Genomic DNA, 26,358 nt, shown 5'->3' with positions numbered 1-26,358 from the left:
ATGCAGCACAATGGTCAAAGGTCCAGAAGATTAGAACTTGAAGAAACTTGGAAATATTTAGTTTAAACCTTTCATTTTCAAAAAGGAAGCCAAGGCTTAGAGATATGAAGTAGCTTCCCAAGGTCACACTGCCAGTTATTAAACAGATAGGTTAAGACTTAGACCTTCGACATCCCAGTTCTTTGCTTATCCACTGTTCTGGATAAACAGTGGGGGACAGTTAATCCAACCCACCAAACATTTATTAAAAACCTAGTATGTTCAAGAGACTGTGTTCTAGGTGTTCAAGATTCAAGGGCATAATGAAAAATGTCATTTTGATTATTGTCATCAATGAATGATGATTCATACATAGGTAAGCAATTGCGAGTGTAGGTACCTGGCTTAAAAGAAAAATCCTTGACAGTTTCAAGGGGACATTTTTATTATTTTATTGTTCTAGAACTCTGCTATGTAATGAACACTGCCAGAAACCTGGTCCTTATTTGTTGGGACTAGCTCAAACTAAGTTAAAACTCAGCTTTATAGAATTAAATTAGCAATTCAATTCAACATTTAGTAAGCTGCCTTGTATGTGAAGGGGCATCTGCTAAAAGAAACAGTTGCGCTCTCAAGGAGCAGACACTTTTACTGGGAAGGGAGAGGGAAAGATTTCATGGAGGAAGTGACACCTGGCTTGAACCTTAAAAGATTAGGATTCTGAAAGTGGATGGAGGAAGTATGAATGCCATGCATAAGGAGATAGTCAATGCACAGGTGGAAGGTGGAATGTCAAGTCTGGGGAAAAAAGATAGTCCAGTTTAGCTGAAATGGAGAATGTCAGAGGGAGTAGCATAAAATAAAACTGAAAAGATAGGTTGGGGCCAGATTGTGGTGGGCCTTCAATACCTTGGCTCAGCAGTCTATATTTTACCCTACAGCAAGGGTTCACACCCTTTTTGTGTGCTATGGATCCTTTCAGCAATCTGGTGAAGTCTATGGACTCATTCTCAGAACAATGCTTTGTTGCCTATATGGGTAATAGGAGGAGATGCCACATTTCAATTAGAAGCAGGGGTTCTCAACTTGTGGTCAAATCAAGTTACATCAACAAATCTTTATTAAGCACCTATTACATGCTAGGAACTGTGCCAAAGGATGGGGATACAAAGAAAGCTTCTCAAGGAGCTCAGAGTCCAAAAGGGGGAGACAAGTAAACAACAATGTACAAACAAGATAAAGACAACAAATTTGAAATGAATTCAAGGGGAAAGCACTAGCACTAGCTCATGATGTTTTAGAAAATATTTTGATAACATTTTACTATAACTGGCTTTCTCTGTCATCCTATGTATGTTATTTTATGCACTTAAAAACATTATTCTGAGAAGAGATCCATTGGCTTTCCCAGACTGTCAAGAGGAGTCAATGATACTCAAAAAAGTTTAAAAGCCCCGAGTTAGAGGTTAGTGAAAATAAAGATTTGATGTTTATGTCCTATCCAAGTTAATGGTCTCCTTGAAATCTATCTAGCCTCTGTGGACCCCAGGGTAAAAACCCCTGTTGTGGAGGCAATCTTCAGAGGCGACTGAAGGCTTTTGAGAGAGTGAACCGGTGACATGGTCAAAGCTGTGTTTTAGGAAGATTATTTTGGCAGTAAGTAAGAACTTTGAACACAGTAGGAGAAAGAAGGAGGTGCCATGAACATGCCCTTTCCCCTCTAAACTTCTGAAATTTAGTTTGTTACTTTGTAATGGGGGATGGGGCGGAATTATGGTTAGGAGTTTAAACGTCTTCTGTTTAAATTGTTGGCATGTTTGAAGTGGGACTGGGGAGGTCATTTAAAGGGCAGTTGATATCTGATGGGAGGACAAAATATGCCAAGAACTCCTCTAAACTTTGGCAGAGCAGTTAGCCCTTCTCTCCTCACCTACAATTAAAACAGCATACATTAAGCAATTTTTCTTATAGACTTGTTATTGGAATTGCTTTTGAATTCTGAAGTAGAAGTTGAAGTACGTGAAATTGTCTGTCACCAGTAATTTTTCAAAATACTGGGAGTTAATAGAACCAGACTCCACTGTCTGTTATTCTCAAGTGAAAGACTGGGTCTGTATCTCTACAGTGACTTGTCTCCTAAATGCAGATCCCCCTTTTCCAGAGGTCTTGTGGTACATTTCCATTGGCTTATCCAACTTTACTGCAAACTAAATATGCCTAAAATTAAACTCAGCCTCTTCTACACCTTTTCTTCCCATTCCCCCACCAAACTAGCTCCACTTATAGGCCTCTCCATTTCTGGCAATTCTAGCATTCTCCTAGTCTCTCATGGAGGGGCATCTTATTTCCCCTTCCTTAATTTCCATATTTCGCTACTAATTACTGTAAATTCCTTTGTAACGTTTTACATTCTTTCCAGGTCCACAGCCACCACCTCGGGCTCAAATTTATAACAATAGTTTTTCCTGAAGCACCTCCCTGCCTCCTGAATAAACCACCTTGCACAAGGCCTTTAGATTATTTTGGTGATATTCTTGTGGTTTTCCTACATCATTCTTGTAGTTTTTCATTTTCACAGTGCCTTGCGTAGGGGCTCAATAAATGCAAAAACGGATGGCAAACACTTTAAAGTGGACTTTCTCTTTAGTATGACCCTGGTGAACGACTGGTTTGGACCTTTTTCCATTGCTTTCTTCCTTCCTTTTTGACACTAGAAATCCAAGACATTCTTCACCCCCACCTCAGCCCTTTTCCCTATAGGTGCTTACAAGTAAAAGACTGGCAGTCACCAAGAACACATTATCCACCTATTAAATGGGTATAATGCCTATACAGGGTGCTTTATGACTCCTTCATGGTTTTGGCTAATGAAATTATATACAGGGCCACACGCAAGCGTTCGCCCTTCAACTTTGTTGTCCAGCTGCGTATAAAACACACCAGTCCCCTGTATAAAAGAAAACTCGCGGGAGAGCTCGCACTGCAGAAGGGGATTCTAAGATGCTTGCTAGCGGTTCCCGGGGAACTTCACACCTTAACTGGCCCAGGACACGGTGCGCTGCCGTCCCTGCCCCTCCACGACTTCACCCTAACCTGTTACAATGTGTTTTCCCGTTCAGTGTGCACAGTGGGTTTGGAGGTAGTCCACAAGGATTACGGAGCTCTCCTACGGGCCGGGCACCGCGCGAGGCCCAGGGGCACAAAGGAGAACAGTCCTGGAGGATGTTACATGTCAGTGGCGGAGCTGAGCGCCCGGTTCCGCGGGTCTGAGTCCAGACTGGGACGGGCCAATAGTGCGCACCCTGGGCTAGCGCCTCAGTATGCTCTGCGTCCGAGGAGGGCTTCGTGACCTCCCCAGGTCCTCTGCTGCGACCTGTCCTGGAATCTCCTGATCGCTGGCGGACCTGCTCTTTCCATCCCGCCCCACGGAGGAGACGCGATAGGGCTGGGGCTGGAAGGCCACCCGGCCGTCCTCGGGGCTCGCCCAAGGTCTCACGCGGGCAGAGGCCCCCCCCCAAAGCCTGCGCCCTCGCCACTGCACCACCGAGCCTCCGAAGACGCGAGGGAGGAACGCACACTGAGTATGCGCGGAGGGCCAGCAGCTCGCCTCTCAGTTGCCGGCCGCCGTGCCTCTTCTCCGCTCACGGCCTAGGCCGGGCACCGGTTACCGTGGTAACCGGAAAGCCCGTCTCTCCTTGGGAAGCGGCTCCTCTCGTCCCCCGCCCCCCTCTTCTTCTCCCCTCCCCCCTCCCCTCCCGGGGCACCCGGCGCGCTGCAGCTCGCTTCTAACTAACATGGCCGAGCCCCCCGGCCGGCGGCAGCGGCTCCAGCGGCTCCGGCTTCGGCTCCGGCTCTGGGCTCTGGCCGGGGGTGGGGGCCCCTCACTGGTGAGACGGCGGCTCCCGGGGGGCAAAGGGGAAGCCTCTGAGGCAGCCCAGGGGCCGAGGGGAGACGGAGGCTGCGGCGGCCTGGGGAGGGGGGCGGTGCTGGAGGGTGGCGGGGACGGGACGAGGGGATCCCGGCGGCCTTGGATGGGGGGCGGAGGGACGGCGTCTCCGACCTGAGGACACAGTTGGGGTCGGCCCCGGGGGTGAGAGGAAAATCCTAAGGGAGACGAGACAGAGGCAGCCTTGGGACTGAGGGGTACTGTGGGGGGAGGAGCGCACCCCCAAGCCACGTACCCCTCTACCAAGCCGCGGGGAGCTGACCCAAGTCCGGGTTCGAGTTGGGCCCGGGCTGACCGCGGAGTAGCGGGAGGGCGGCGTGGTGTGAGGGGGGAGGGTGGGGGGCGCCGCCCCCTCCCGTCCCCGCCCCCTGACCCCCTTTAGTTTTCATAACTTGAGTTTCTCTTTTTTTTTTCTCCGTGTCTCGGGACAGAAATCATCAACCTGAAAAAAAAAATTATAGATCGTAACCAGTCACCCCGAGCGAAATCCGGCGAGTTTAAAAAAAAAGAGGGGTGGGGAAGAGAAGGCCCCCCGCCTCCTGGAGCATGTGGAAACTGAACAAGAGCAAAGTGCTTCTGGATGATTCTCCCGAGGAAGAGGAGAGCCGCGGAGCGGGGAAGGCGCTGCCGCCGCCCGCAGCCGCCGCCTCCTCCCAGGTAGGTGGGGGCGGCCCTCGGCCTTGGGGTCGGTGCGCGGGGGGCCTGGGAGGGCCCGGGGGAGGGCCAGCCCCTCGCCAGCCGGGCACTCCTCACCCTGCCCCCGCCACCCGCCACCCGCCGGGCAGCCGATGCCATGCTGGTACCCGGTCAGGAGCCCGGGCTTGGACCTGTCCTGGGTGCGACTGCTTGCTCCTCATTCTTACTGCTGCTTACCTCCTCCTAGTTCTCAGTCCTGGGAGTTCAGGGCCGACCTGGGACGTGTCACTTTTTACCACCCTAGACCTCAGTTTCCTTATCTGTAAAAATTAGGGTTCGAACTCCGATGACTTCTCAGGCCCCTACTCCTAATAAAGCCTAGCATTTCTTAAGTTTGAGACAGACCTGCCTCTTTAGGACGTGGTTGTATGGGGGTGGGCGGAAAGAAAGATTGAGCTTAAGACCTGACAGCCCTCTCTCCCTTGACTTTGTAGTTCCTGTAATTCTGCTGCTCTGCGTGCAGCCCAGGCACTGTCACTCCATTAAATAGTGTTTTTGTTCAAGTGTTTAATGCATACTTTGCCTCTAATAATTTGTTATGCCTAAACCAGCCGCCACTGCCGGGGAATGTAATATAATGTAACTTCCTTATCTATAAAATGAGGGGGTTTGACTGGTTGATCTCTTTGAGTTTCCTTCCAGATCCAAATCCTATGATCCATTGAATATAATGCAGTTAAGCTATAGGATGAGAGGAGTCATGCATGGCATGGTGACTAGAGATCCAGCGTCAAGAGTCTGGACAACCAGGGCAAGTCCTATTTATGACACTTAAGTGCCTGTTTGACCCGGGCCAAGGCATATAATCTCTTAATTCCCTAAGCAGTTCTCTTAGGACTACAAAATTGCAGAACAGTTTCAGGTCTGCATTGGTTAGGGGGAGTTTCCTTATTTGGAGTTCCCAATTCCTGTGAAATCACAGGTTCAGGCTTGGACCAAGAAAGCCAGAACAAAACAAAATAATCTACAGGAAAAAAAAAAGCTTAAGGAGCATTTTTTTTAAACATGGAGAGAAATGCTGGCACTAGCAGAGTTGGAAACATCATTTATCAAAAAGTGTTTGTTTTTTTTTTCTGAATTATCCTTCCAGGGCAGATCAAATTCCATGCATAGATATTCTCATCCTGTACATTTGTTGTCCTTGTTCTCCACAAATTGTTCTTAAAGAATCTGCCCAAAGTGCTAGAGGCCTCCTTCTGGCTCTTTAAATATTTTCTGAATACCAATGCTATACTCAGGTTATCCATTTTTCTAAACCTGGTTTTTTACTTTTCCTTTCAGTATATTTAAGCTCTGAACATAATCAGGCAGACATCTAATCCTAAAATAGACATAGTTTCAAATTTTTCCCTCTTTAATTTGGGCAATTTGGAATGGTCAGAGTATCAGTACCATAGGCAAGAACTAGTATGTAAGCCAACTGATTTTAATAGTATGAATTAGCAGGGATAAGATAATGTTTACTTTCTTTGTAAGTAGCATCTATTAAAAATTGGGGAAGAAAAGTAGAGGATAATAATAGTTTATGCTTTGTGTCTTTAACTTTATATTCATTTATTATTTTCAAATTGTACTTATCCTCAGGGTAGCAAAGAGAAGCACTTTATAAAGCCATATGTAAATGTGAATGGCCACTTTTTCATTATTTATTACTCTTTTCAAGACAAATTTACTGTACTCTCTGGTATGGATTTCTTTTAAATAGATGTTGAGAGAATATTTGTATCTTAAATTTTGTTCGTTTATTATGCTGTCTTTATACTGAATATTGGTGTAATAGTTACAGAAAAGTTTGACTCATAGAAAACCGTAATCGTATGTTTATTGAATAATAAATTATTGAAATACAGATCTTGGTAAATTTTAAGTGTTAATAAATATTTGCTTTACAAGCATTTCCTTTTTTTTTTTTTAATAAGCCTTTGATTATATGAAGGAAAACTATATACTTTGTATCCTGAAAGCCAGAAAGGCATTGATGTTAACATTTAGAATCATAGTTAAATTGTTTTTAAGAAAGTTTCCCAGATGGGTTGTTCTTATAGATACTTTCCACCTTTTCTCCTCCGTTAATTTCTTCCATTTTATGTATAGCTAACTAGGTTAAATATCCAGTGGGATTTTATGCCTTTTTTTAAGACTCAAGTGTTAGCAGTTGAAGAACGTTGGCTCTGGAGTCAGAGTCAAATCAACAAGCATTTGTTGAGTGCCTAGTATGTCCCAACCACTGGACTAAGCACTGGGGACACAAAAAAGGCAAAGAATAGTCCCTTCTATCAAAGAGTTTCTAGTTTAGTGGTGGAAACAACATGCAAATGGACAAACAAGATATAGACAGCACATGTTGGAGATAATTGCAGAGGCTAGGCACTAGCATTAGGGTGAATTGGAAATGGCTTCTTGTAGAAGGTGGAGTTTTACCTGGGACTGAAGAAATCTGAAGACAGAGATGAGGAAAGAGAAAATTCTAAGCATGAGTGAAAGTGCACTTTGGGGAAATGTGATGTTTTGTTCTAGGAGGAACTGTAGAAGGCCAAATTTTCTGGGGAAGTAAGACGCAAGAAGACTGAAAAGGTCGGAAGGTGCAAGCTTATGAAGGGTTTGAAAAGCTGAACAGAAGAGTTTACATTTGATCTTGGAGGGAATGGGGAGCCACTGGCATGATGGAACAGTGAGGTGATATGCTTAGACCCATGTTTTAAGATCAGTTTGACAGCTAAATGGAGAATGGACTGGTATGGGGAAAGACTTAAGACATGAAGACCAACCAGAAGGCTATTGCAATACTTTAGGTTTGAGGTGATGAGATTCTGCCCTGGGAGTGGTTGCAGTGTCAGAGAAGAGAAGGGGGTATATACAGGGACTCAGGGAGGGTGATGGTTCTTTTGATAGTAATAAACAAGTTAGGAAGAGGTATTTGTTGTGGGGACAGGGATAGAGGGGCTGATAAAATTCAGTTTTAAATATGTTGAGTTTGAGATGTCTACAGTATATCCAGTTTGAAATGTTTAATAGAGATGTGCAATTCTCTGTGGTATTTGTGAGAGGTCATGAAAGAGTTTATAGTTGATAATAGGTCTGGGAATCTGCCTAGAGATGACAGAAGATCAGATTGCATGCCAATATTGGGGAGGGGGAAGAAGAAGGAGGGGGAGAAAATTTAGAACTCAAAATCTTATGGAACTGAATGTTGAAAACTAAAAATAAATAAGGTTTTACAAAAGAAATAACATGGAAGGAAAAAAGAAGAGGCTAAGTTAGATACATCCATCAGATAATAGGAAATATAATCCTGAGGGTCAGGAGAGAAGACTTGGATTCAAATCTTGCCTCTTAATGTTCATTACCTATACGACCTTGGAATAGTCAGTCCCAAATTCTGGAGGTAACTAGTACTAAGATCTTATGCTTGTATTTTTCAAGGACAAAAAAAAAATGAGTATTTAATTTTGAATAAATTATGGAAAATTCTAGGTCAGCTAGGTGGCATAGTAGACATTCCTGGGTTCATATCTGGCCTCAGACACTTAGTAGTTGTTTGACCCTGGGCAAGTCACTTAACCCTATTTGTCTTAGTTCCTTATCTGTAAAATGATCTGGAGAAGGAAATGGCAAACCACTCCAGTCTCTTTCCAAGAAAACACTGAATGGTGTCGCAAAGAGTTGGACATGACTGAAATGACCAAACAGATACAAAATGGAAAATCCTAAGCTTTATCATAGTTCATACGGTCTTCCTGTTTCTCCTAACATCTTAAAGATTCTTTAATTTCTAAATAGATCTTGTCAGTATTCTCTGTTATTATTAAGACATTAAGATTTCATTTAAATAATTTGAAATATCTGGGTCATATTATTAAAAGTACCTATAAGGTAGCTATGGGGAAAAACTTGTCATGTTTCTTATGCTGACAGATGAGGAGGAAAATTATCTACTAATTCTGATAGATTAGTCATACACTAAATTTAGTATTGCCAACTCTTCCAAAAGTCTGAATCTTTATCACAACACCAAATTCTGTAAGTATTGAACTTAATAATACATTACAATTCAAACATAAAACCTCTGCCCACAAAATTTTATTTTAAGTTTGATAAAGAATTATAAGCAGGACTGAAATAATCTGTTACAATATGACACATTCTCCAGTGTCTTATTAAAAATGATAACTTACTATTTCTATTTAATTTTTGAAGAGTTCTTTATTGTAACTCTCCTTTTTCCAATAAGTAATCTAATTGGTAAGATACTAGACAGATTTCTATGCTAGAAACACATTTAATTTGAAATGAAATCTATGTTGTACTTAACCCTTTGAATTTTCAAGGCTGGCATCATTTACTTGGTTATTTATTTTATGAAGCAAGAAAGTGGTTTATTGTTGAACAGAAATGAGTGTGAAATGTAAAGCTTTAAAAGTTTTGAGTTGTTTAATAGGAACAGCTAAAATACTGTGATAAAATGGTGGCATGTATGAATTAAAAGGAATCAATTTCAGAACACTTTAATAGGCTTCTAGAACTTTTCATTTGAACCACTGTCCTTTGAATTTTTTTATTATATTCTGATCCTGAAGAAAGCAATACAGTGACATGATCAATATCAATTTAGCTTAGGCTTGTGAGTATTTAAAATTAATCTTTAGGGAGACATTTTATGAAAGTTGCCATATTAAAAAGCAAAACATTTTTTAAACAAACTCTCAGATAAGCCCTGAAGATATTAGAAGAGGAGGGAAGGTGATATTTCAGGTATTTATTAATCAGCATAGAAGAAAACCAAAAGATAGTAAAATCTGTATAATTTAGAATCTGTTACATTAGAGTCTTGTGATAACACAATCTCAGGTTGAAATTTGCTTTGATACTGTAGAGGAAGAATGGGTTTGTTAATTTTGTTAAATTGTAAAGAAGATTCTGGAATATATGCTGATTTGTATTAATACCTGTTTTCTCTTCCTAAATGGAAACTGTGCATGTGCAAGTTTCCTATGGTGTTGCCAATTTAGAACTCAAACTTTCTGTATGCTGTGATTTTTCATAGAAATATTGTGCATTGAATTAAAGTTCTGTTTAGGTTAGATGTGAAGATGAGGGTAAATTGGAGATAAGCTATTGAATAGTACAGATTGTGTTTTTCCCCTTCCTTCGTTTAACCATCTCTTTTATTTATTATGGATACTTGGAATTCTCTTATATAAGAAACTGCTGGAAAAGATCCTTCATGAAGACATAGGGCCTCTTTTTTTCTTTTCTTTTTTTGGGGGCATAGTTTTAAGGGAACATCATAAACTAGTTTACCTTGTTCATGTTAGTAATATTATAAGTTCTTTAAGGGCAGATACCATAATTTATACTTTTCCTTTATTCTTCACAGTCCCTGGAACATTGAGCATATATAGTAGGCCCAGATAAATAATTATTAAAATTGAACAAACCTTTATTAAATGGACTGTGGTAGACTGTGCATCTTATAAATGACAAAATGAGGTCCTTTAAGGAACTTTCAACTTACTAAACTAAACTACTTGAATAATAAAAACTAGTGTATGATAAGTACATAAGAGAGATAAGGTACAAAGTGTTGCATGAATCATAGGAGGAAAAGAGTATTTCTGATTGGAAGTAACAAAGAAGGCTTCATGCATGAGGTTTCTTCTGAATTGGACCTCGAGGGATAAGTAGAATTTCTGAGCTCTCCTTTTGACTTTCTGAATTTCTTTCTCCCTCAATACACAGCAGGCTTCTCAACGTGGAAGATCACTAAGGTGTCTGTCTTTGATTGGTCAGTTCCCCCTGGAACCTCCATTTTAAGGAAAGTATGTAGGCTTGCCATGTTCATTCCTTCATTCCTGTCTCAAGTCCATTCTTCACTCTTTGGATGCCCCTTCTTTCCACCCCCACCCTCCCAGCTTCTTTTTTATACATTGTTTTTCCTTATTAAAATGTAATCTTCCTGAGGGCAGGGACCGACTTTTGCTTGTATTTCTTTTACCAGCACTTAATACAATGTCTGGCACATGAAAAGTGCTCATTAAATGTTTTGATTTTCAATAGGTGGAGATGGAGGGAAAGATTTTCTAGATGAAGAGAATGATTTGAGCAAAAGTTTTTGGAATAATATGTTAAGGTAGAAAAGTATGAAATATGTGTGAGGAATGATTTTACACTTTGTGTGGGTAAAAAAAAAAAAAGAATGAACAAGGGTGTGTCTGTCCTAGACCTTTCTTTCACCTTCCTTCTATCTGTTTACCTTCACTGAGACCTGGTTTGCCCTGATCATCCTATAATCTCTGACCTTCCTCTTCACCACTAGCTGTACCTTTACCCATATCTACACCTCTTGATGTTGGTCCTGGAGGGGAAGTCAGAATACTTACATCCCCCTCTGCCACTTTCACAATCTTCCTTTATCATCATCACTTAGCAACCACTCTTTTTTTGAAGTTCACAGAATCAGAATGTTTCTCCCAAATCAGAGTATCGTAGTTGTTGTATGCAAGTTCCCAGGTCATCCTTTTTTTTTCAAGAATTTTAGCATCTGACTCATCTTCCTCCCCTCAGTTCCTGACTTTATACTAGGGGGTTTCATCATTCATGTTCATTCCGTCTCTAACTCCTAAAACTTCCAATTCCTCATTCTATTTAAATCCCATGACATTTCCTCCATTCTACCTCATAGGGATTGTCACATGCTGGATCTTACCATTACTCAAAAGGGTGTTCCATTTCTCTTATTTAAAATTCTTACATTTCTCTATAGGACTATAATCTCACATCATTACTTCTCTCTCTATGCTTTCTAAACCTATTTTTCACTCTCATTGAAACTGCCAATCCTTCTACCCTAAATATTTTTCTCAGGCCATTACTTTTGCTCTGACTTTACTTCCTTCCCTCACTAATGTTGACCCTATAGTTAGCCAATTCAGCTCTATACCATCCACTGCTTTTGAATCCCTAGCCCCCTTTGAATTCTTGGTGGTGTCCTGTCATCAGTCACCAAACCTCAGTCCTGGATTGCTCCTATCATCCATGTCCCTCTTCTCCTATTTATGCTCCTAAAAGGAGTTAGAGGAAGTCATACAACTTCTGACTGGGTACATTGTACATTCCTGTTATATATACATCTTCAACTGGACCGTCACTGCAGCAAGTCAGACCTTTTATTCCTCCCTATTTCCCTATTTTACTTCCCAGAAAAAAACTTTCTAAATCTTGATTCATACTTTGCCTCCTCTCTTAGTTGAGGATCTTACTTTATTGAGGAAAACTAAGGTTATTTGAAATGAACTTCTTTTTAAGTCAAAATCCTTTGACATATTCACTGACTCTCCCCCTTTCCCCTAGCCTCTGACAGTGAGATAGCCTTTTTCCTTGCCAAGGCTAATCCCTGTAAGACCCTTGATCCCACCCCCTCCTGTAGTCTTTAATAGATTGCAATCTCAGTCATCCTTCCTCCCTCCTCTCTTTTACTGAGCTCTGTCTCCTTATCCCCATTTACTAGTTCTTTATGGATTTCAAATATGTTCTAATCTCCTCCATGCTTAGCAAAAACACTCATTAAATCCTCTCTTCTCTGCATTTCTCAGCCACATTCCTAGAAGAAACTAACTCCAAATCCTCTTCTCTCACTTATTTCTTAATCCTTTGCAGTCTGGCTGCTAATTTCATCACTTAATTGGATAACTTAACTCTTCAAAGTTACCAGTGATCTCTTAATTGCAAAATTTAATGATCTTTTTTTGAGTTCTCATCCTTCTTGACTTACCTTCTCTTTACCACCATCTCTCTTCTTGTAAACTCTCTTTACTCTGAGTTTTTGTGACAATACTGTCACCTAATTCTGGTTGCTCCTTCTCAGTTTCCTTTTCTGGTTCATTTTTTGGTTTAAGTCCCTTAAATGTGAGTGAAGTCCTCTTACTCTCATCAACTCCTATGGTTAGTGTCAACTCTATTCTGATGACTTACATCTGTATCTCTACATATTTCCATGTCAAAGTAGAAATGTGTACATGTAAATAATAAACACATATTCCTGTGATAGATAGATATCTCCAGCTGCAAGTTCAGATTTATCATGTCCCAAGCAGAATTTTACCCTCAAACCCACTCCCCTTCCAAACTTTCCTGTGTCTCTCAAAAGCAGCTACCATATTTCTAGTAGTCTCCTGGGTTCATAACTTTGTCTGTATTCTGGGTTTCTCACTCTCGCCCCACAACAATCAGTTGCTGAAGCTTGTTGTTTGTCTTGGCACAATATCTCACACATCACACCCCATCTCCACTTGTACTGTTACCACCGGAGCTCAGGCCCTTATCTCCTTTTTTCTTTGATTGTTGCAGTGGCTTCTCACCTGGTCTCACTACTTCATTCTCTCCCCATTCCACTCTATCCTCCACACTGCAGACAAAGTGATTTTCCTTAAATGCAAATTTGACCATGGCGTTCCCTTATTTAGTAAATTCCAAAAGCTTCCTATTGCCCTGGGATCAAATAGAAACTCTTGTGTTTAGCTTTTAGAGACCTCTACAAACTTGTGCTAACATAATTTTCTATTCAGTCAACAAACATTTATTAAGTGCCTACTGGTGTCTAGGCTCATTGCATATTATTTCTCTGTGCTCACTACATTCCAGACAAAATGACCTCTGTGACTCACAAACAATACTCCATCTCTTGTGCTTTTGCTTTGAATGTCCCCTATGCCTAGAATGTCCTCCCTTGCCACTTCTGCTTCATTGAATCCCCCTCTCCCTTTAAGAAGCAACTTACATGTTCTCCCTCTCAGACTACTTTATACTTATTCTCCTTACATACATTTTATTTCTATTTCTCTATGTACTTATTTCCCCTGTCAGAATATAGGCTCTTTGCTAGTAGAGACTGTTTCATTTATTGTGTTTATATTCTGATTGCTTAGCACAGGGCCTAGTAGGTGCTTAATAAATACTTTCTGGTTGATTATATGAGGCTTTGAATGCTGGGCCAAGGTTTTCACACTTCATTCAAGTGGGGAGCCAGTGAAAATTTTTCAGTAGTGGAATGGCATGATCTGAACTCTGCATTAAGAAGATTAAATTGGCAACTGGGTGTACAGTGAAATGGAGAGGGAAAGGACTATGGAAAGACTTATTGGAATAGTGCTGATAAGGAATAGTAAGGACCTGAATTATTGTGGTGACATTGGGAATGGAAAGAAGGTAACAGTTGAGACATTTTGGAGATAGAATCTATAGGACATGCCAACTGTCAGAGGTGAGGTCAGCAAATCAATGATAATAGGCAATGCTTGAATGATTTGGAGAGTGTTGGTGCCACTGATAGAGGTAGGGTAATTTAAAAAAGGAACTGAGTTTAAAGCTAAAGATGATATTTGGCTTTCAGTATGTTGAATTTGAGGTGCCTGTAGGACATCTAGGTTATCTGGTTGGAAATGTCCATCAAGCCTCAGAAGAAAGATTACATGTAGAAATAAAAATTTGGAATGATTTTTGTAGAATAGAATATATGAAGGGGGAGGTAATAGAATACTTTCCATTTGGCTAGAGTTTTCTCAGTCACTGCTCTGGGGCTAAATTGATGAGAACTTAAGGCATAGCATGCTCCCCACCTTCAACTACTCCTGCACTTTGTGGCCATAGTCAGAGGGATGGCTTAGAACACAGCACATGCCAGTGACCCAGCCATCCCTCATTTGCTCCCTCTCATCCCTCAAATCTCCTCCCCCTTTTTTTGTTATTTTTGAGGGAGACATGGGAGACCTGGGGTTAGTCCTGTTTGGAGCAAGGTTTTCTAAAAGGGCTGATGGGTCAAAGGTGAGTTAGCCTTTACACAGAAGAGGACTTCTTCCTCTGGCAAAGGAAGGTGGAGGGAACTTCATTAAATGACAGATTCTTAAGTATTTTTATAGTAATGTTTATAGAAAGCATATTCACTTTAAGTTTTTTTAATCAAATCTTTTATTTTCTTACCTATTCCCAGAGTTTTACTTGGGAGACAGGACAGAATCTCATTGTCTCACAATTCCTTTTTACTTGATGCGTGGTATAGATAAAAGAGTGAGGAAAGAGGCTCGTAGACTTACAGAATTTACAAATGAATATAGCTCCTGTCTTTGAAGAGCTTACATTCTATTGGGAAAGTTAGTATAAACGAAATAAACACAAGGTAATTTTTTGACAGATGTGGGAATCAGGAAAGGCTTGACTGAGTTTTGTAGGATATGAAGGATTCTTAGAGCACAAGTGAGGAGGAAGTGCATTGTAAGCATGGGGAATAATAGCCAGTGCAAAGCGGTGGAGAAAATAGATGGAGTACTCTGTGTAAAGAACCAGTTTGGCTAGACTGCAGGGTCTATGAAGGGGAGGAATATATAAGACTTGAAAGGTGAGTTGGAGCCAGGTTATAAAGGACATAAAATGCCAAAATGAAAAATATGTACTTGATCCAGAGGCAATAAGGAACTACTGTACCTGAGTTTATTGAGTAGGAAAGCAGGCCTGAATTTTAGGAAAATCAGTTTGCAGCTATGTTCCTAATGTTCCTAAAATGCTGCTTTGATTATGTTACTTATCTGCTTAGAAACTTTCATGTTGCCTAACATTCAAAGTTCTCCACTGTCTAGTTCCATTCTGTCTTTCTGTCCTTGTCCAGTTAGTCCCCTGTGCACTCCCAGGTACTCAGTCTTATGTAAACTTCGTACCGTTCCTGCTGCCTTACACTAAATATATTACAGTTCTGTATGCATATAGTAGGTACTTAATAAATGTCAGTTGAATTAAATTCCTAGTTTATTGCTTTTTTTCATGACTTTACCCTTGCCTAGAATTTTACTTTTTCTTATCCAGATCATATCCATTCTTGACCCATTGTGGTATAGTGGTGTAATGTTAATGGGAAGATCTTCGCTGCCCATTAATAGACCTCATGTGGAGCCCATTAAGGGAAGCTTGCCTTGGGAGGCTTGATTGTAGGAAGACTTAACCACCTTTTGCTAATTTCTGATTAGGCACAGAGTCACCAGGGTGGTGATGCTGTATCGCCAAGGCAGTATTCATAGCATGGAGGACAACCATAAATATTCCGGTGTGGTTCTGAATTGCAAAGAGACTCTCCATATGGAAGGCAGAAGGAGATCATTTATTCAGACACCAGAAAGCTGAACCCATCATAGTAACCAAGAAGTCCATACACATGATTAGACCTTCCCACAACCAAACACTCACAATCCTCCCCAGTTCTGACTGGTCCATCTGACCAACTTCCTCTCAGCTCTGCTTCAGCCCCTCCCCTTCTGGTTCCACCCAGTCAGCAAGCTCCTCCCACCACCTGTGATGGGCTTCCATGTGATTTAAGCAGGTCACATGGGTCCATGAATGGGTGGGAGAGATCTTCAAATTAAGCAAAAAAGTTAACAATACAGATGCCTTCTGGCCCTGAGAAGTATCTATATACCCTGAATGGTTATTTTGCTTTGAGGGCTCACTTAAGAGAAGGACCTTGTGGTTCCCTGGTTGATACTCAAAGTTGCCATGTGTTCAGACCCCTGACTGCTCACAAGGAAAGGCTCTCTCAGTCCAGGGATGTATGTAAAGTATACAGCGATATTGCTTTAATTCAGGCAGTAGAGCCCTGTCTTTGGGCTTTACTTTTCTTCTCATAGTTTGTCTGTTATTTTCTTTGAAGTTCAGAGTGCTGACTTTTCCCCTGAACTAATGAATGTATTTAAAAAAGATTGTTGACCCCTTAAATAGCTATCTTTCCTAGTAAAGCAGATCTAAGAACCTGTGCTAGCAGTCATCCTGGGGATGCCAGGGTGCTTGTTTTTACAAGTGGATAATGTTTGACTTGGAGTTAGGTAGTCCTGGGTTTGAATCCCACTCCAGTTACTGACTTTGTAATCTTGAGCAAGTCACTTGATCTCTGTGGGTCTCAGTTTGCATATTTATAAAATGAAAACATTGAACTTGGTGACCTGGGTGATCCTTTCCAGCTCGAAATCTATGATCCTAAGGTAAGTCAAATAATCTGCTTGATCTTTCCTTTTTCACTTCAGACCGCAATGCTTTTTCCTTTCACTAAATCCACAGCATTTGACTGCCTTTGCCACTCGCTTCTTTTCCATTAGTCTAAGAAAATTGATTATATCATAGGATTTAGAGCTGGAAAAGAGCCATAAAAATCATCTACTATAGATTCTTCATTGCTTCTACTTTAGACTTGCTGGGGAAGTGTGAAAGTGAGTAAAATTCATAAAAGATATTACTATCTTGTTGGGGAAATAGATAAACAATTTAAATTAGAACATAAATATATAGGAAAAATAATAAGTGCTATGAGAGCTCTGAGGAAGAAAATGTAACTTGACATCTGAGCTAGACCTTGAAAAATTTTAATTGGAAGGGATAGAGAAGGATACCTTTTTTAAAGTCAAGGAAGCAGGAAAGGGCAGGCTGATTTGGGAAATTATGTTTGTTTGGAGCAGCAGAGTTAGTGAAAGAGAATGATGTAGGTTAGATAGATTGGGGCTAGATTATGGAGGGTTCTAAATTAATAAATTCAGACTAGCAGTAGATAGTAGGATATAACCTGACCAGAGTTATGTGTTAGAAATATTATTCTGGCATTGGTACATAGTATAGATTGAATTGGGAGACACTGAAGTCAGGGAGCTCATTGAGAGCACTATTGTAATAGTGTATGTTGACCTGAATTAAGATGCTGGATGTAGTAGTTACTGGTAGCAGAACCAAAAAAACCCAACCAAATAATTTGTCCCTGATGCTCTCCTTTCCTTACATGTTCTGTGGTCTCTTTTTGTGTCATGCACCTTCATTCAGCTTTTTTTTTTGTCATAGTTTTTTTTGATTTCTTAAATTTCTTTTCTATGCCCTTTTTCCTTCATTCCTATATCCTACATCTGAACTCATAAACAGTTTTTGGGAAATAGAATTAATCAGAAGATCCCTGACTGTTACTCCACAGCAATAGTGGAAAATATCCCATTTTTGTAATGCTTATGATAGGAAGCAGACAGACTGAAGACAGAATAGAATGAAGTACAGTGTGGAAGGATGTCGAGGTCATCAAGTCCAACACTCAGTGCCCTTGCCCATTTTACAGATAAATCAACTGAGCTTCAGAGAGGTTAAGTAACCAGCCCAGAACCACAATTAGCAAATGTCTGAGAAAGAATGTGAACTTGCATTTTTCTGTCTCCCATCCTACTGCCACATCCACTGTAGCATCTAACTGCCAGAGAAAAGGGTAAAAGGAGATAAGAGCAATGTTCATGAAAGGGACCAGGAAGCTGGAAGCTACTGAGTATGTGCCTCCCTGGCATTCCTCAGACACTCACTCATAGGAACCTAAGCGATATAGCCACTGCTACTACTTTATGTTAACAAGTATTTATTGAGTATAAGCATGTGCTTGCCGAGGCATCTAGTTCTAGAATGATTAAAAGTGTATTAGCTTCATGAGTACAAGATAGTGGAGATTGCAGCTAGACTACAGTTGATCTAAAAAAAGACCTAAGGTTTTAGTGGATTGCAACCTTAATATGAGTCAACTCTGATTTTGCATCCTTAGACTACATTAAGAGAAGTATAGTGTCCTGAAGTGATAGTTGCATTGTATTGTGCTGTGGTCCAGGGGTTGGGAACCCGAAACTTCAAGGCCACATGTGGCCCTCTCAGTTGTGATCCTCAGTTGTGGCCCCCTAAGTCCTTAAGTGTGGCCCTTTGACTGAATCCAAACTTCACAGAACAGATCCCTATAATAAAAGTATTAGTTGTATAAAACTTGGACTCAGTCAAAGGTCACACCCAAGGACCTAGAAGGCCCTGTGTGGCCTTGAAGTCAGAGGTTCCCTACCCTTGGTCAATCATATCTCCATTGTTGTGTTCATTTCTGTGTGCCACAGTTTAACAGGAACACTGGAAATGTTGTTCTTTCTGCCACTTGTACTACTACTATCACTGCCACCACATAGCATTGTACATTACTTTAAACTTTGCAAAGTGGTTTATAAATATTTCATTTTATTCTCACAACTCTGGGGGTGCTGTTATCCTTGTTTTACAGATGAGGAAACTGAGGCTGAGGCTAAGTGATTTTCCCAGAGTTACACAGCTAGTAAATGTCTGAGGTTGAATTTGAACTCAAATCTTCTTGACTCCAGGCCTAGTGCACTGTCCATTACACCACTTAAGTAAGACTTTAGAATGTCCCAAGAAAGGTAGCTAAAATGGCAAAGGGTCATGAGATTACATAGAATAACCAGTTGAAGGAACTGGAGATCTTTACACTGGGAGAAGAGAAAACTCTTGGTAGCGATTAAACTTTATCTCTTTGACTTTAGAGAATAAAAGAAATAAAGAAGCAAATTTAGATTTGATGTAAGGAAGCATTTCCTAACAACTAGATTTACCAGGAAACAGAACAGTTTGACTGAGGAGGATAGTAGATTCTCCCTCAGTGTTGGAGGACTTCAAACAAAGGGTGGATGAAAACTTTTCAGGTACATCTTAATGGGGATTCTTATTTGGGTACAGATTGGATGAGATGGGTTCTGAAGTCTCTTCAGATTCGAAGTTCTATAATTCTGTGATTCAAACACTCAAGCTAGTATTACAATGAACTCTTTAAAATGGAAAAGTAATTATATGATAGTCTCTCTTCACATACATCTTGCTTTACCACTTTTCCTTTTGTGACTTTGGTCTTTCTCCACCCCCAGCTTCTATCAACTCTCTGGTGTATGTGTTAAGACCCACCATAAGAAAGAGTTTTTTGGGGGAAATCTTAATTTTTAATTACTAATTTCTGTACTGTTTCTGTGCCAAAACATAGCTCCTGTAGAGGGTAGGTTAATCCTTGAATTTCTCTTCATCTCTCCTGGCCTTTTGAGTATGAAGAGATCTTTTGTTTTTTGTGAGTGCATGAAAAAATTTCAAGTTACATAGAGATAGAGCAGATGTAAATCCTTTAGTTAATCAATTGATAGATATTTTTTATGCACTTACTGTGTGGTTGGTACTGAGGATGGAAAGACGAAAATGAAACCATCTCTCCCTCAAAGAGCTTTTGTTCTTTTGGAGATAACAAATTATTGTTAATAATTTAATTGTTAATAATTGTTATGGATAACAAATCCATAATTAAATGTACAAAATAAATTCAAGGTAAACATTTTGTGGTGGAGGAGCCTAATTCCTTTCTGATGATACAACTTCCCTGGCTACCCTAGTCAGCAATTTGGCTTAGGCCTTTTCACTTCGGTAGTTGCATAGTTGGAATACTCCTTGCTCACCATTGCTACCTTAAGGTTCTTCCTCTACCACCATCACTCAGTAACTTTTTTGGATTTCATTCAGTCCATATTTATTAAACATTCAAGTTTCTGCTATCTATCGACCTCCAGGACACTCTTCTTCCTTCAGTCATTTCAGTGTATGGCTTGGAATCTTTCTCTACTCCCCAGTTCCTGCCTAGGGGACTTCAATATACATATTGTTATTCCCTCAAACATTCTCACTTTCCAGTTCTTCAATTTACTTATTTCCCATAACCTGCTTCTTTATCTGACTAGTTATACAGAGATGGTCATACTCTTGATTTTGTCATCGCCAACAAGTGTTCCACATTCATTTGCATAAACTCTGAAATTTCTTTATCTGATCGTAATCTGTGGTCATTCTAGTTTTTCTGTCTTGCATCTCTAAACTCTGTTCTGTGTCCTCACCATAACTTCCAATCCTTTTACTTCTTAGTTCTTTGGAAATGTGCATTCCTGTAGCTTGGGAGAAAAATCAAAATTGTATCTAGATTTTAGAGTTGTCTCCAGAATCATGCATGGGAGTTGATGTTCTCACCAACTGAGAGAATATAGAGGGAATAGAAGGAATTGTTTGTCTAGTTGGTGTTTTAATGCTGAACTAGAGGTAGTACAAGACTCACATTTTCAGCTCTCTTCCTTAATAGGGACTTTTTATTTGGTCATTTGAATGCAAGTCTCATTGTAAAAAATACTTTTATTGTTTGATGTTTCTGTGAGAAATAGTATTCCCATATCTTTAAAATAAGTTTCAATTTATAGTTATCAAAACCCAAGAAACTTTTAAAATTATATTGTAAAATATATAAGAAAAGAGTAGAGTGCTAGAAAAAGTACTAATTTCTTTTAACCACTATGTAAGGCTTGTAAAACAATTTTATCACTTGAAGGAATTTTAGATAGTTTGGCCCAATCTCCTCACAGTACGTAGGAGAACCTGAGGCCTAGTCTAGAGAAATTAAACTATCTGTCCAGCTGTACATAGCTAGTTAATAGTGGATCAAGGACTAAGTTGGTTTTGAAGACTCTGGATTTTTTACTTTGTTAATGATAAGCATTTGACTGAACCCTAGATACATGCTGTTTTTTTAAAATAAATTTTTATTGATTATTGTCTTTGTATCAGCTACATGTCCCCCATTTCCTTTCATTTACCCCCTTTCAGAAAGCCATCCCATGTTAAAAGAGAATTAAGAGAAAAGGGGGAAAAATAGGCAAAACTGATCGTTAATGTTGAAGAAAACTTTTGGTTTATATTTACTGTCCCCCATTAATGGACTCCTATTTTTGCAAAGGAGCGAGGGAGTTTTCTTCTCATAAACATATGGTCTTTGGGACCATTCTTGTCCTTTGTAATTTTGCAGCATTCATTTTCCATTGTTTAGTGATTGTTGTTCTTTTAATTTGCATTGTAGTTATTATGTGTATTATTTTCTTGGCACCGATCACTTCACATATATTGGTTCACCTAAGTCTTTCTTCTGTTCTTCCTGTGTCTTATATTACAATAGTATTACATTTCATTCATATACCACAATTTGTTCAGTCATGCCCCAGGTGAAGGGACATCAGCTTTCTTTCCAGTTTTGGTTGCCTTTCAGACATTTCAAACTGGATGTCCAGTGGATATCTTACAATAGAGGACAACACTGTCCTCCCAGTCAGACAGGCTCACAACCTAGGAATTCTCCTCAATTCTTCACTATTTTTTATCCCACTGTATCCAGTCTGTTGCTAAGGCCTATTGATTTTACCTCTGCAGCATCTTTCTTGTGTTCCCCCTTCTCTCCTCTAACACTGCCGCCACTCCAGGTGTGGCCATCATCACTTCACATCTTGGTTATTACAATAGCCACGTCTCTCCCTGCTCCAGTCCATCCGCAGCTACCAAAGTGATCTTCCTAAAGTATAAATCTGACCTTGTAACTGCATTATTCAGTACACTTCATTATTTCCTTTCACCTCCAGAATCAAATACAAAATGCTCATTTTAGCATTCAAAGCCCTTCATAACCTAGCCTCTTCCTACCTTTTCAGTCTTCTTACATCTCTTACTCCCTGCCATATGATCTTCTATGCAGTGACACTGTCTCCTTGCTGTTCTCTGTAGGCTCAGGCATATTCTCTGGCTAGCCCTTTTTCTCGTGTGTTCTTTCTGTTCAATTCTTCCTACTGGCTTCCTTGGCATCCTTTAAGTACCAACTAAAATCTCATCTTTTATAGGAAGCGTTTCCCAACTCTTCTTAATTCTAATGCCCTCCCTTTGTTAATTATTTTTCTATTTATCCTATGATATGGCTTGCCATATTATGTAATATATGGCAAAAATGTATATATAATATATGTATATTTATTTGCATGTTGTCTTCCCTGTTAGACTGTAAGTTCTTTAAGGACAGGGAATCGTCTTTTGCCTCTTTTTGTATCCTCAGTACTTAGCGCAGTACCTAGCACATAGCAGGAGCTTAATAAACATTTATTGCTTGCTTGCTTGGCTCCCACAAAAAAATGATACTATAAATATTTTGGTGTAGATGGAGACTTCTTTTTATCAGTGATCTACTTGAACAATTCCATATTGCTTCCAAAATGTTAGCCCTAGATATTTTAAGCAGTATCTACCAATATTCAAATTCTAACGTACCAATAACCAGGGAGGGTTGATGTATTGAGAGAATTGAGTTTATTTGAAAATTCTAGAGACTCAAGATAAAAATGCTTTCCCAAAAGTCATGGTGTTTTTATCATCTCTGACCTGCTTCCTTCCCTTGGTCATCTGGGTTTTATAGGAGAGTATGCATAATGAAACTCAATTTTTAAAAATCTGATTTAGTACTTAAAATTGCAGAGGGAGGTATGCATGGATTTATAAGAAACATTTAATCCTTTTTTTTATCACTTTACAAGCTTGTTTAAACAAAAGAACATTTGTGCGTTCATAAGGCATGTTATGGCTAAGTTGCTTTAGGTACTTTTACAATAGGCATTTTTATGTTTTTTATTTCTATTACCTAGATACCAAAAATAATATATTCAAAGGACAGTTAAGTGTACCAACTGAGTAACTTTTTAAATGAAAATTATCCTGTGTACTAAATCCCAAAACATTATTCCAAACAATGAAACCTCATTTGGGCAAATTAGTCTGTTAAGTTGCATCAAAACCAAACTTTAAATGTGATGAATAAAAAAGTGTAATTTTAAAAATGCTTCGGAAGGTTTCTTTTTAAAAAAGACAACAGTGAAATGATTTGAATTTTAAAATCAGAATCTGGATATAAATGTAAGCCACGAACAGATTAGCTTTAGTAATCTTCTTCCTTGGCATCCCTGACTCTAATGTATATTGAAAATTAACTTTCCCCCCAGGTTGCTATTTAAAGAACAGAACTTTTTTCCTATTGAACATTGAGAAATGTCTAGATTGAGAAAAAGGGAAGATAAAACTAATAGTTTTTTCAGCTGTGGTCCCTCGTCAATACCCTAAAGTGATGCCTCTTAAAAACCAGAATGAGTAAGTGGCAGGATGTTCTTGGCAAATGTTGTAAACAATATGTGCCATCATCAGGGTCGTGGATTAAACTTTATTTCTCTGAAACCTACCAAAGTTATAAATGATATACACATGCAGTTGAAAAGCATATTTGCCATCATCTAATTAGAAGAGGAAGACTGAACTGTAGATAAAATTCTTTTCCTCATTATTATGAAATAAATTATTAAAGTTGTTAAAATAGAGGACCCAATTCATTTAGTCAGTGAGTTTCAAAACAGCCTTATAGTTAATTTAATTAATTACTTTAAAGACAAATCCTTTCCCCCTGTTTGTCATGAAATTATGTAGACATAATGTTTTCCATATCTGTATAAGTTTAGAATAGTCACAGTGCACGAAAGAATATTGGTCATCCTCCCTTATTTTGTAGATGAGGAGACTGTCACTCAAAGAAATGAAGTAATTTGCCCAGGGTCACACAGCTATTTAGTGATAGACTGCTTGTGGGAGAAAATTTCAATGTTTATAAAAAATGAAAAGTTCTTCAATCTTTTTTTTTTCCTTGCCAGCCAAGGCCACACTTCCTGTACTGTTCTCTCTGCGCTCTTAGGTCTATTAGCTATTTTTTCCTTGTGAAATTCCACCTCATTTAATTTTTGCTGCTTTATATTTGCCAAGTACTATTAAAAACCCTCTGGCTTATTGAAATTTTGGTGAACTGAATATGAAACAAAGGATAACAAATGCTTTTGACTTTATCTTACCCCCTACCCAGGATGTCAGTATTACTAATGTTGCTCCTGCATTTAAAAAGAGCTACTTAGAGTGAGGATTTTCTATGAAATAGTATAATACTTTGAAAACCTATATAATATCCATAGGATCATAGCTTTACTATTGGAAGGAATCTCAGTGGCTGTCTTGTTCAGCCCTTTCATTTTACAGATGAGGAAATTGAGACAAGGAGGTAAAATAACTTGCTATAGGTCAAACAGCTAGTAAACATCATAAAGACAATTTTAACCTGGGTCCTTTCACTCCAGAATCAGTGTTCTTCCTCTGTATTATGTGTCTTGACTGAAAATTTTCATTTCACCTTTATTTATCTGTAATCTCCCTATATTAATTCCAGAACTAATTTCTGGAAACAAAGATACAAGGTAAGTAAGGTGATTAGAAAAAGAACCTTGGAAAAATAACATGGAAATAGTCCAGTTCAAGAGATGTTAATTCTCACAAACAGCAATTACCTATTAAATGCGTACCATATGCTGACATTGTGCTAAGTAGACAACGAGGATACAAGATCAAAAACTAAATAGTCTCTTCCCTTTCATCTTACATTCTATCACAATGTTAAATAAATATAATTTTACTTTTCATCTTAGATATTTTTAAGAATAATCCATGAATCTTAATATGTGAGTTAGTGGGAAAATAGTTTACTACAGAATAATTTTGTCAATTTGTACAAAGATAAAATTCCCACACTTAGAGTACTTACTAGTAAAGTTATATATATATATACCACATTTGAGATTTTAACTCCAAGTTGGAGTATAATAGAAGGCATTGTGGTAAGAAAGACCTAACTTTAAACATAATTAATCTTTAGGGACCTTCTCCTAGTTCCTGATAAAGCTCAAAATTATTTAGATTTGGTTATGTTAATGTCCTTTTCCCCCTGAACTGAATACTAGCATTTTCAGAATGCTTTTTTTCCCTTCTCAAAAACTGAACTTATTCAAAAGGATACTTTGCATCCTTGCCCATTAATAATATGTTTTCTGAAAAGTTTCTGGTGGCTTTGAAAAATAAGGGTATTCCTTTCTCCCACATACTTATCCAAACCCTTATGCTAGAAAGGAAATCAGATTCCTCCCGCCTCTTTTTTTTCTAATAGCTTGAAGGACTCTTGAGTATTACAATTCATCTTTAGTTTTTAGATATGCATTCCAGTGATGTTGGATATAAAGCCAATTTATTTTCTTTAAGGCAGCCCCCTATTTCCACCAATTTCAAGAATTCTACATTAAATTTCTTTTCCAGTGTGTCTAAGCACAGGAGAACAGTAAAACAAAAGGAATAATTTTAGGTTCATTGATTAGATTGTGTCCCATTAGTAAATTCTTTTTGTCATGTACTTCTAATGTATATTTATTTTTATATTACATAATATATTACTACTACTGTGCTAATATCTATATCATAAAATGTACACAAGTGTACATTTTTAAATGATGAGATGAAGATGAAATAAGTTTTAGTAGTACATTTTGACTCACTAAAATTGTTTTTAATGAAGACACTGATTAAATACGCTTCATTATTTTTTTAATCTTGGTTTAACACTTCAAGTTCAATTTATTTGTATTTTGATACTTGGTTTTAGTATATGTCATAACTGTAAATACCTGGCATATAGTAGGTGCTTAATAAAAAAATGTTTATTGATTGATTGAAAACAAAGGCACACCTTGACCTTGGGACACTTGAAAAGGGTGAGATTTCTGAAGGGACATTTGTCTGTTCTGAAGGGACATTTGTCTAGTATGAATGTAAGTACTTGATAATCATTTAGTTTTTTCAGATCTAGCAAGTTGAACTGTCTTTACCTATCTGGTTCTTTTTATTTCTCCTGTGATTGATTGCATTTCAGATATTCTGCCCATGTTTCTCTAGCCTCAAAAAACTCTGACTTGGTTGGAACATCCATGCTATTGTTATATACCTGACCTCTCCTTGGTTGCTAAACTTCTTGAGAAAGCAACTAAAGTTGGTGTTTCCACTTCTCTTCCTCTCTTCTAAACCTTCTTCTATCTGACTTCTGACCTTATAATTTAACTGGAAGTGTCCTCTCTAAAATTAATAATTGCTAAATTTAATGAGCTTTTCTTAGT

General features: G+C 38.9%; 1 protein-coding gene across 9 annotated transcripts in view; it reads left to right on the top strand.

Moving 5' to 3' along the window:
• The first annotated feature begins 2,428 nt into the window (after window positions 1-2,428).
• TDRP (testis development related protein) overlaps window positions 2,429-26,358 on the top strand; it is a 167,099-nt gene continuing 143,169 nt past the window's right edge. For 4 of the 9 annotated variants that reach the window (XR_011972494.1, XM_072634346.1, XM_072634347.1 and 1 more), the window contains exons 1-3: window positions 3,552-3,866; window positions 4,357-4,582; window positions 5,264-5,372. Coding sequence is in view for 8 of the 9 variants with exons in the window: in XM_072634346.1 (XP_072490447.1) it covers window positions 4,506-4,582; window positions 5,264-5,372 (186 nt within the window). In the remaining variant the exon portion in view is untranslated. Of the gene's footprint in view, window positions 3,867-4,356; window positions 4,583-5,263; window positions 5,373-26,358 lie in introns of all 9 variants that reach the window. The other 5 variants (XM_072634353.1, XM_072634348.1, XM_072634354.1 and 2 more) reach the window with 3 other exon arrangements.

This window comes from Notamacropus eugenii, chromosome 1 (genome assembly GCF_028372415.1).
Source record: "Notamacropus eugenii isolate mMacEug1 chromosome 1, mMacEug1.pri_v2, whole genome shotgun sequence".
NCBI lineage: Eukaryota > Metazoa > Chordata > Mammalia > Diprotodontia > Macropodidae > Notamacropus > Notamacropus eugenii.
Note: the sequence above shows the minus strand (reverse complement) of the source record. Positions and strands in the feature narration are given on the sequence as shown.